Source organism: Sardina pilchardus, chromosome 13 (assembly GCF_963854185.1).
Source record: "Sardina pilchardus chromosome 13, fSarPil1.1, whole genome shotgun sequence".
NCBI classification, from domain to species: Eukaryota; Metazoa; Chordata; class Actinopteri; order Clupeiformes; family Clupeidae; genus Sardina; species Sardina pilchardus.
The window spans coordinates 16,385,344-16,397,177 of record NC_085006.1 but is presented as its reverse complement, the minus strand read 5'-3'; the positions used below and the strand labels follow the sequence as shown (position 1 = coordinate 16,397,177).

At 44.1% G+C, this 11,834-nt stretch overlaps 2 protein-coding genes across 2 annotated transcripts in view; both read left to right on the top strand.

The window, feature by feature from the left end:
* alkbh8 (alkB homolog 8, tRNA methyltransferase) overlaps nt 1–5,639 on the top strand; it is a 15,647-nt gene extending 10,008 nt beyond the window's left edge. The window contains exons 8-11 of the mRNA XM_062553107.1: nt 2,067–2,218; nt 2,657–2,934; nt 4,272–4,421; nt 5,072–5,639. Of these exons, the coding sequence (XP_062409091.1) occupies nt 2,067–2,218; nt 2,657–2,934; nt 4,272–4,421; nt 5,072–5,590 (1,099 nt within the window). The 3' untranslated portion in view covers nt 5,591–5,639. The remainder of the gene's footprint in view (nt 1–2,066; nt 2,219–2,656; nt 2,935–4,271; nt 4,422–5,071) is intronic.
* An 847-nt stretch (nt 5,640–6,486) lies between these two features.
* The window catches only part of cwf19l2 (CWF19 like cell cycle control factor 2), a 39,116-nt gene continuing 33,768 nt past the window's right edge, over nt 6,487–11,834 (top strand). The window contains exons 1-3 of the mRNA XM_062552750.1: nt 6,487–6,609; nt 8,812–8,922; nt 10,773–10,907. Of these exons, the coding sequence (XP_062408734.1) occupies nt 6,517–6,609; nt 8,812–8,922; nt 10,773–10,907 (339 nt within the window). The 5' untranslated portion in view covers nt 6,487–6,516. The remainder of the gene's footprint in view (nt 6,610–8,811; nt 8,923–10,772; nt 10,908–11,834) is intronic.

Here is an 11,834-nt window from a genome sequence, read left to right as displayed (position 1 = left end):
ATTTGCTGCGCAATTGATGAAGCAACCGCGGCCCGACAGAAAAAGAAAACAAAAGTTTCAGCAATTAGGAGGAAATACTTGCAAATTCGATGTGAATAAACATACAGCAACACAATTAAGTGTTGGTATGAGCGTTCATTGAATGCATGCATGTGCGTGTTTGCGCGACAGAAACTGAAACTAATCGATAACGTTGGTGGCAAGTTCCGTTCAACCTGCTGTTTAATTATTTAACGACATTTAATAGAACAGCGTGGATTCTTGATACAGAGCAGAGTATAGTTCAGTCAAATTGAAATATGGTCAAAAGATTGTAGCCTTATAGTCTTTCATCTAAAAAATCTCCAGATCAGTGATTTACGCCTATCTGCTCGGCCGTAATAGACTAAAGTTGGTACGTGTTTCCTGAATCCTTACATTCAGAGATTCAAATGGAATTTCATTAAAAAGCATGTCAATTTTCTCTCCATTTGCCTACCAGAGTTTGATGCTTGCATGAGGGAAATATCCCAAAACAATAGCACCCATTGCTGTTGTTTTCAGAAGTACTGTATTTATCATGCAACCATGCAAAAGCTATTGTACTGTAGGCCTATCTTACATTACTAAAGCAGGTCTCTGATTTTTTCACAAACTTTTTGAGAACAATGTTAGCATTTAAAACATTGACTGCTTTGAAGTGAAAGTACACTTAATACAGCATAATAATAATTATAATAATGATAATCATAATGATGATTTGAGGTGGGCCCTATGGCCCCAAAGTCCCAAAGACTTAAAATAAGTCTACTTAACTTGTAATTTTATTGAGGACAGTTGGGATCTTGTCCCCTTCAATTTGACAACACTCCCAGGGCCAGATGTACTAAGACAGTGCTAATAGCGACTTTTTGTATGCGCAGAGTGCGAACGCTGTGCTTTGCTATATTGCGTGGAATTTACTAAGGTATCACTTCATTACGTTAACTGCGTTCCGTGCCGCCCGTTCCCGCCCCCTTTACCACGCCATTTGCGCATGCAAAGCTGAACAACGAGCGCAGTTGAATATTGCAACATTAAAAAGAATCAAAGTTTAGCGATCATACATGATACAAAGAGATGTCAACGAGCAGCGACAGACAGAGTACAGTTAGGCCTAGTAGTTCTACTAATCCACTTAAAAAATACTTGAACTATTTACTGCACGTATACTTGGGATATGATTTAATGCCTAACAGATTGGGAAGTGTAGGCTATGTCGTGAAAGAGAAAATACGATTTTAGAGAGGCAAACAAAAGTTAAGGTTGCTTTTGACATAGTACAATGAAGAAAACGGATGCTCTGAATATTGATTCAGCTGTCTCTAAAAGTTTTTCTAATAGACGCATTTAACCGCAATCTGGATTACACCTGCTTTCAGAAGGCGGAAGTTTTTCAACGCAAAATAGACGTGCGCTGTTTTCATACATCTGGCGGAATACTTAATCAATCGCTATTAGCACCTCTCCTCCCCTGTACTTGCGCGTTACACCCATTTTCAGCTGATCCGCCCAGGAATTAATATGCATGACACTGAAAAGCGCAAATAGCCATTCTCAGCTCCCACGGCAGGCAGTCTGCGCGTTTCCCTCATTGCGGCCTGTCTGTACATATCCTCCCCATGTTTATACACGCACGTTACGCCTGAAATGGGCGCAAAACGTTAGTACATCTGGCCCCCAGTGTTTTCAAGGCTTCAAGGTTTTATTGAATGCTACCTCTGACTTAGAATGCATTACTTTGCACTTGCATAGTCTTTCATTTTGGAATTTTAAGAGCAATAAACATACATTGCAATGTTTTATTTCATTCAGATATGTAAATCAACATGTATATATTGCAATTAGTCAATTAGTGGGGAGATAATCGATAATCGAATCGAATCGAAATCGAATCGAACTGAAAAAATGAATCGTTAGATTAATCGATGCATCGAAAAAATAATCGCTAGATTAATCGTTTAAAAAATAATCGTTTATCCCAGCCCTACTGTTCATCATTCTTTTATAGCACCACTATAGTAGCTTGTATGTAATCTCTTTGGTAGGATTACGCCCAGGAAGTTTGACGTGGTTCCCGCTCATGACGCCGAGAGCCCCGTTGCCGTGACGTCTGACCCCAGTAATCTGACCCTCAGCAGACGAGGCACCAGGACCTCTTTCACGTTCCGCAGGGTGCGGCGCGCCCCCTGCGACTGCTGTGAGTTGACCCCTAAAGTGGCGGAGATATTCGGAGTTCGGACAGATCTGTGACCCCGACTGAGTGCACTCTCACACGAGGCGGTTTAATCCGACTCTTTGTAAATCCTGTCGCTTCCCCTTCCAAATCTGACGACATCCAGTCAAGTCTGTGTTGTGTCTGAACTTTTTTTTTTGCATAAATGGAGAACTCATTTCCTAACTGATTGAAATTAATGAGAAAATAATCAGAATTTGTGATTGCGAAACATAGCCAAGAGATAAAAATGGGAAGAGAATGGGGGGAAAGAAACCCTCCGATGATGATTATGATGTGTATGATGTGAATGATGTGATTATGATGATGACTGAATGATCTAAATCGTACTTTTCCACTTCTTCCCTCCCTCTCGTGTCTCCTCTCTCCTGATCACTTTCCAAACTGCCCCTCCATCCCCAGCCTACCCCAGCGTCTGTGACAGCCAGTGCCCCCCGGTGACCCCCGACCCTGCCTCCTCTGCCCCGGCGGTGCCCCAGGGCAACGAGGACGCATCCCGTCTCGAGGCTCAGTTCGTGCACCAGGTGTACGAGGAGATTGCGTCCCACTTCAGCAGCACGCGCCACTCCCCCTGGCCTCGGGTGCGGGACTTCCTGTTGGCACTGCCCGCTGGGGCCCTACTGGCCGACGTCGGCTGTGGCAACGGGAAGTACCTAGGCATCAACCCGGAAGTGATGTCGGTGAGTGAGTTGGCATATTATACCGTTGCATAGACTTTATGTATGTTAAATACATAATTCATAATTCATAATTCAAATCTGATATTCATGAGTCTGAAGAGCCAGCCAATGACCTCTTGGAGGAATGTTATCCCTCGTTTATAATTGCATTAGTTGCATTTCCAACTGGATAGAAGATGGATAAAATACACAAACCTAGAGTGTACCCTGTAGGTACAGTAGGAGCCAATATTTGTCTATTTGTCACTTATAAAAAGATGGACTTGTATCAGACCTTTGGCTGCTCTTTTTGAAATGTGATGCTAAAGCAACCTCTTTGCCACACATGTTTCAGATTATTATTTTCATCTTCTCAATGATGTCACTTTGTTTATGTGGTCAAAAGGCAACTCTGTAATCTCTTCAAGGCCTCGTGAAGAGACAGAATTTATTGGATTTTATTTAATTTCGAGTTAATTTATGTCTGACAAAGCTGAAATCAGCATAACATATGCCCAATCCAATCATGTAGAAAGCACAGGCTCTCTTTAATCTACAGGTGAGGGCATGGATGCTACCCCTGCCGTAAAAATGAAATGAGCAGTGCCAGCAATTAATTATGTGGAACTCCATTCTTGCCGGTCATTAAAATATGCAAAACCTGACTAGAATATTTTTTCAAGCGATGACCTTTGAGTCATTGTGTGAGTGAGTGAGTGAGTGTGTGTGTGTGTGTCTTTCTGTATCTTTGTATGTGTGTGTGTGTGTGTGTGTGTGTGTGTGTGTGTGTGTGTCTTTGTGTGTGAGAGAAACTAAGAACAAGAGCGACCAGACACAGGGGAGGAGACTAGAATCATAAAGCTTAATTAAATTCCTTGAGAGCATGGGCTTTATTGAAAATATTATTATGGCTATCAATTCTCTCTCTCTGAGCTGCTTTGCATGCCACCTGAGGCACCCTCGCAATTTATCTCATTTGGCCTGTACAGGGATATCAACACTTCATAACAATTAATGTCCTTTCAGGAAGGTCCTAGCATATATTCCGTAATAGACGGAGAGTTGTTTTTATTCTAAAACAAGAAGTGTTTAGAGAAACTGTAATAATTTCAGGGCTTTGGCACACATCCGTGGGAGGCAGCAATGTTCCCTTGTTTCCACTGAGTATTCGTTATTCATAATGAACATTTCTGCCATTTCATTCCTGTTTTCTCACCTCCCAGTGTTATTTCTCTCTCTCTCTCTCTCTCTCGCTCTCTATCCCTCTCTCTCTTTCTTTCTTTCGCTCTCTTTTCTTCCTCTCTCTGACTGTGGCTCTGTCTGTCTCTCATGTGGCTTTCTCGCTGCCGCGGGTGCAGGTTGGCTGTGACCGCAGTGTCGGCTTGGTGCAGATCTGTGCAGAGCGAGGGTTCCAGGCGTTTGTGTCCGATGCCCTGGATGTGCCCCTCCGTGGGGCCACCTTCGACGCCTGCATCTCCATAGCGGTCATCCACCACTTCTCCACACAGGTAGGCCAGTCACAGCAGCTTAAAGCGGTCCCATGACAATATTTGTATTAATTAATTAATTAATCAATTAATGTCCGCAAGATCAAAAAGGTTTTTTTTATCGCCAGTGGTTTGAAGTGAAGAGATGACATTCAAAAACACGACATTCGATAAGTTGTGTGACATATACATTTATCAAGGAACTGTCTACCTCCTGATCTAAAAGATTTTCCAGACTTTTGATCTTTACCATGAGTCAAATAATCTTATTTGAATAGAGTCAAAAGCACTTCACTTTTCGCATTCATTTGTATGCGTCCTCATACAAGAACTGTTGGAAGTTTGCTCTTGTATGCTTTGAACAAATGCCCGCAACCAGTTTGTGAGATGTTAACAGGATGAGATTCTCCAGATATATTTAAAACCGTGGTTTGATTGTCCTTGCACTTTATTGCACCCCATTAAAAGATAAATCTAATGATCTGCATTGCACATTTTCAGTCTCTTAGTTACTTACTGCAGTGTGCCTAATCAGATCATTACATTTTTAATAACCCAATTTGTCAGTACATTAAAAGTGTGTGTGTGTGTGTGTGTGTGTGTGTGTGTCTGTGTGTGTCTGTGTGTGTGTCTGTGTGTGTGTCTGTGTGTGTGTCTGTGTGTGTGTACAGGAAAGACGATTGGCTGCGGTGACGGAGTTGGTGCGTCTGCTGAAGCCCGGGGGCCGGGCACTGATCTACGTGTGGGCCATGGAGCAGGAGTACAACAAGCAAAAGTCAAAGTACCTGAAGGACTCCAGAGACAAAGAGAACGCAAACCCTGCCGTGGACGAGGCAGAGCATCCGACGAAACAGAGTCCCCCTCCCAAGGCTGCGCTGGAGGCCAGCTCCACAGAGTGCACCCCCAAACTGAGCGTTCACACCAACCGCACAGCCTTTAACTCCCAGGACCTGCTGGTGCCCTGGCATCTGAAAGGGGGAGAGAAGAATGCATGCCAACAAGGAGGTGGCACCTCCACTGATGCAAAACAAAACACACCAGCTCCTGTGCCTGTCTTCCATCGCTACTACCATGTCTTTCAGAGGGGGGAGCTGGAGAGTTTGTGTAGTCTGGTGAAGGACGTTCAGATACAGACTAGTTATCATGACCAAGGGAACTGGTGTGTCATCCTGGAGAAAGGGACTAAATAAATGTCAGTCACGTTACAAAAAAGGAATGTCCAGTGTTTCATACTTTTTTTCTATTGTGATGTTTGTAAATATAGATACTACCCACACAATGAAGGTGTATTCTTGTATATACATGTGTCCCTGTTCTTCGAAGGGAACTGCAATTAGGACAAGAATATTTATTCCCCTTAAACTGTTCACTGCTGGGTCCTATCATGTTAGTCAGTATGGTAGCAAAGGGCATTTGTTTGCACCTGGAGGCTGCCCTAACAAGATTTACTTTTAATCGAATCTGAGAGTGACCAGATTGATTCAAGGTTAATAGCTCCTTGATCACAGTTGGTGGGAGACATTTCTCATCTTCTCTCTCATCCCCTCCAATAATTGAAACCTGCTCACTGTTGAGTACCTCCGCTGGGGCAGCAGGTAATGTGTCTGCTTCATGCAGCCCACTGTTGTTAGGAGAGGAGGCTTCTGGGAACTGGGCATGTTTATGGATGTTTTTCTGACCCTCTTAACCTTATTAATTACTTTGTGGCTGCCCTCTTAAATCTGACTGTGAATAAATATTTGTCATTTTTCAAAAGCAGAAATGTTGTAGGTCACCGGATAATCCATGAAAAGTGCACCAGCTAGATGTCACTATATGTTTTAAAAAAAAAAAAATGGACTTATAGTACTGATGCATATTTTTAGATCATGAATCTCACATTTATGCACCACATTTAACATTTTACAGTGAACCACTGGGATAGAGTTAACGTTTTTTTTTTTTACTGTAATCTTTTTTGTCAATGGGTGTGTTAGTAGGCTACAAGACAATATGTAATGCGCTATACAATAGCCTACATTTAAAACAAATCGACTTGCACAAAGGAGCAAACGAAAACAGCAGCTGTCGTAAAACATTTGCGACAGTCGGCAGAAGCATCATTTACGTTACTGTCATGGCGACCTACGGTGGCAGTTTTGAAAGTACCAACAACATCGAGGCTCGAAAAGAATATAAAAGGAGAGCTAGGGAGGAAGTCATTCAAGAGGTAAGATCCACTTGCAGTTTTTGCAGTCATACATTTATGTCTGTAAATAACATGAAACAAAATGCACCCGGACATGTCAGAACCAAAGTACATGCTAGCGTCTTAGCCTAGCATTTCCAGTTGCATGAAATACGAATGAATGGTTATTCATATTACCGCGTTCGTCCTATATGTTGTACGATATACATGCGTGTATTCATTTTTGTTTTTAACTCTAATAATAAATGTTGAACCTATCTCTGTCATGAAGGAGTCGCTTGTTGAGTAAATATCCATGGCCTAACGTCAACATATTAACACGCCATGCTAACGTTACAGTTACGTTCATTTACAGTACTCGGGATACTGTAGAACCTGCATGGTCTGATAAAGACTTGTAGTTGTAGATATTACAGAACGGTTGGCACTTATCTAAATATTTATTGTGCAAGGTGGGATCAGATTCCTGCAATGTACCGTCGCTGTTGTATGGATTGTGGTATACTGTTGTTGTATAGTGGTACATCGGGCGTGCATCGGGGTTAAAACTGAGTTACCATTAGTGTCGTGTTTAATATAGTAGTGGCTGTGAATTATTTTTTGTTGAAGCTAACTGTTTCAAAGTCTGACCATTTGTTTATTGCTGCGTCCTGGGTCTGCAGTCAAACTTTTTAGTTTTTAACCACCGCTAGATGGTGACATTCGTTTTAATTCGATAACCTGTTTATGACAGTCTGAGGTTGAGGAAGACAAACGTATTCTCACCCTCTGCCCTGGCGCCACTACTCAAACAGCCAAATAGTTTGTACCGCGTTTGTTTGGTGCCCCATCGATCACGCTGACACGTCGAGGCGCTACACAAATTAAAATCTGGCCATTGATGGCTCTTAGAGCTGGACTGGATTATCAGTGTTTCGCGTCAGTAATCGTCATGAGCAAGCACGATAAACCTTATCTAAACCAATACCCAGCATCATAACTCATTGTAATGACTCCCTCGAGATTGCAAAACAAACTCTGCAGTCAGCTGATAACATCCAGAACGTGTTACAGGAAACGTTTTTTTAGCCACTGTTGACACCTCATGTAGCCTACTTATGGCAGAGACCAACACAAACAAACTGCTTGTAGTATAACGGTGCTACATTTGATTTAGTGCCAGGCAGTTGAAAAGTATTTCGTGAACACTGTTTAATAGCCACTAGTCTCAAGGGAAATTTGAGCAAATAGTAATGTCGCTAACAGTGTTATTCAGACATGTAAAGTACCTGCTTAAGTGCTCCCTTCTCATCTGGGAGAGGAGAATGTCATGTTGTTGGATATGTGTGCAGGTTTGGCTCCTCTCACAGTTACAGTCTCCAGGCTGTTATCTCTTGGGCAGCTGTGTTGGCTCTCTGTGCCTCAAGCAAACCTTGCGGCGTAGCATCCCTGGTAATGGTGATGGATGACTGTCCCGGCGGAAATGGTCCGATGTGCAACCGTTTATCTCTTGTCCGAAAGCACACAACTCCATTAGTTCCAGGCTATTGAGAGCCTTATGAATATCGCTGTATGCCGATGATTAGAATTGTTAGCCCTGGTCTGGTGTAGCCGCCGTGACGCATGAGTTGAAATGGCCAGGAGAGGCCATAGAAATCATCGGTTGCCCTCTAAGCGGTTGACCTGGGTTTTACTACAAGCCAGGGCAGGATACGTTTGTTGTCAGTCACTTTTAGACAGTAGCCTAGAGTCTGGCCGTCTGCAAAAATATCTCACCTTTGCCTGACAATTATGGCCTACCACATTCATGTTATATGAACTCTGCATAGTCTCCTCTCACATAGAGAGAGAGTCTGGGACATCTTGACCTAGAAACACTAGTCTCCCAAGAATTTAGTCATTTCCTCTACTTACTTTCTCTCTTCCCTGTCTTTTCTCTTGTCCTCATCTCCTCTTTCCTTTCCGTTTCTGAACGATAATCCCTGTTCATAGTACTCTGGAAAATGCAAATCGCGCTTGTATTGAACCCCACTTTTTTTTATAATACTCTGGAAAATGCAAATTGCGCTTGTTTTGAACCCCACTTTTATAGTTTGATCTACTCAACCTGCCTTACACAACCTCTTTTCCTCCAGTGGTTTTTGGGTATTTTCGGGCATAGCCGCTGGGCTCGTGTCTGGCCCCGTTTGGCCCGTGTGTAATGAGTGTCTGTGCTCTGACAGCCCTGACCACTTCTCCCCTCAGGCCAAAGAGAAGTATGAGCAGGAGGAGAAGCGCAAGGAGCTGAAGAGGGCTCGCGGCGAGGACACCTGGATGCTCCCCGACATCGATCACAGGCTGCAGCAATTGAACGAGGTGAGTAAGCGAGCGAGAGAGAGAGAGAGAGAGAGAGAGAGAGAGACGGAGAGAATAATAAAATGTACAGAAAGAAGAGATGCACTGAGAGGGGAATGAGAAAACTGTCAGAATGGTGGTAATGCCACCTTCCTATTTTTTTTTTTCCCCTTTCCCCACTCGTTCAGCTGTCTTGCGCAAAAACAAAAAAAATCCTGTTCAGTTCAACACATGCCTAGTGTGTGTACGCGGATACACCACAGACTAACCCCTCGCATGCCTGCGCTGCAAGGAGTTCATGACACAGAGCCGTCACATGACGTGCGTCAGCTGGAGAGCGGAGCCGGTTTCCCAGAAGCCCGAACCCTAAACATCGTCCTGACTCCTGACCCCCCTCCAGTGCGGCCGTGAGAGCAGGCTGCTCCCCCTGCTGCAAGCTTTCTCAGCTGGAGCTGTCTGCGGGGGTTTTTTGCGAGCGCTCGGTGTGATGTGCTGCCGTTGCAATAGCGGATGTGTGCGTATTTGTCATATTTAAGTAGTGTGTGTGTTTGTGTGTGTAAGAGTCTGAAGGAGACGACGGAGAAAGTGATTGATGGGTGCGACTGGGCCAAAAAGCAGTCCTCAGCATGTGTGCGCACTTATGGATGTGAGTTTGTTTAGCTTTAGAGGATTGAGCAGAGAGTTTGTGTCTGCATGTTGCTTAAGAAACAGTAGTTGATGGGTATGCGTGTGTGTGTGTGTGTGTGTGTGTGTGTGTGTGTGTGTGTGTGTGTGTGTGTGTGTGTGTGTGTGTGTGTGTGTGTGTGTGTGTGTGTGTGTGTGTGTGTGTGTGAGAGTTTGTGAGAGAGAGAATATGTGTGTTTGTGTTGCTTAAAGGAGCTGTTTACGCTGCTCTATCTCCCCCTAATCCTGAGCTTTGCTCTGGAGAGGCCGCCGTCAGTCTCCCCTAACGAGGCGCTCAGCGGTGAAGGGGCTCCAGCTAAAGCCTGTCCTCCGCGCGTCAGCTCGTACACCGCAGCGCTGTCACTTCAGGACACCCGCTACCTGCTAGCAAGCGCTCCACTGCACTGCCTCTTCAAAGCTCCAAAGTGCCGGAGCACACTTACACACACACACACACACACACACACACACACACACACACACACACACACACACCGAGCAGTAGCCGTGGACAATAATAAAGTGTGTGTATGTGGATAGATGAATAGAGACACCCTCTACCCTCAACCAGGAGACAGACACATACACATACACATACACATACACATACACATACACATACACATACACATACACATACACATACACATACACATACACATACACATACACATACACATACACACACACACACATACACACACACACCGAGCAGTAGCCGTGGACAATAATAATGTGTGTGTGTGTGTGTGTATGTGGATAGATGAATAGAAAGATAGATTGATAGATAGATGGATGGATGTGTGTATGTGAGCGAGTAGGAGAGCGAGGCATACTCTATTAGATAGTGACAGTGATGTGCTGTGCTGTGGTGCGGTGCTGAATGGAGCTCTGTATGCATGCTGGGCTCCAGCCCTCAGAGAGACTCGAGAGGCAGGTCTCCGAGACGGTGCACTCTTCAAGTCGAGAAGCCAAGCACTCAGCTACTGGGGTTAGAGGTCTGTGCGGGGAAACATGCTCATCATTTTGTAACGAATTGCCACTTAAGATGACATCAAGTGCCTCGCATTAGCAGAAGATTGGTAATATTTACTTTATGTCAAATTAACGCTAATGTTTATTCGTCTTGAGTTCAGGATTGTTTTCTCGTCTAAGCTGTACCAAGCCGTGATTAGACCTGGATGAACGTGATATTTTCTGTCTTGCAGGAGACTACAGGGAAAGGCAAGAAAAAGAAAGAGAAGAAGGCCAAGAAGAGCAAGAAAGAGAAAAAGGAGAAGAAGAAAGCCAAGAAGGAGAGCAAGAAAGCGGCCCAGGATGGAAGTGCATCTGACAGCTCTGAGGTAGGGGCTCGCAAGTCATCGCTATTTAACTCAAATAAATCTCCATAAGAGAGAGCAAAAAAGACACAGATACCGCTCAGAGGTCCCAGCCAAAACCTCATCTCACACATACAGAGGATTTTTTTTTTTAACTTCTAGAGAAACAGCAGGGCTGTAATAAATCATTATTTGAAAACCTGACCGTAAATCATCTAAAAAGACTTGCCAAGGTCTGCTAGGCGTTGAGATGGGAGGGGGGGACAGAAGCGTGGTGTGGATGTAATGTGAATGGGAGATGTCAGGTGGCCGTACTGGGGGGAGAGGGAGGCTTGTCAGGAGGACTGAATAGCCGTGAAATGAGAGGATGGGAACACAAAGAGATGAACTGCGGGGGCCGGCGGAGAAGAGGATGAGAGGAAGAAGAGAGGGGTGGAATGAGCGAGAGAAGAATGGGATTAAGACAGACGGGAAGAATGCAGAGACTAGACCCACCTCATTTTTAAAGGAGCAATAGGAACGGTCTGCTTAATAATTTAATAAACAGTTAGTGTTGGCAGAGGACTTTTACTTTGATCATAATTGCTCCTACGGCTTATAGAAATAAAGGTTGACTGATTGCAGTGTAAGAGAACGGAAGGACAGAGGGAAAGAAGAGCAGATAAGAAGACTTAGAGAAATGGTAAGGAGAGGCAATGAGAAAAGAGGGGGATGAGAGAGTGATGTATAGAGGCATGAAGAGAGGGGGATGAGAGAATGATTGACAGAGGAATGAAGAGAGGGAGGATGAGCAAATGATGGACAGAGGAATGAAGAGATGGGGGATGAGAGAATGATGGACAGAGGCATGAAGAGAGGAAGAAGAGGTATAGAGGAGGAGGCAGGGTTCCACTTTGTTGTATGTGGTCTGAAAAGAATGCTTGCAAAATGTTTATCACAGTGTAAATATAT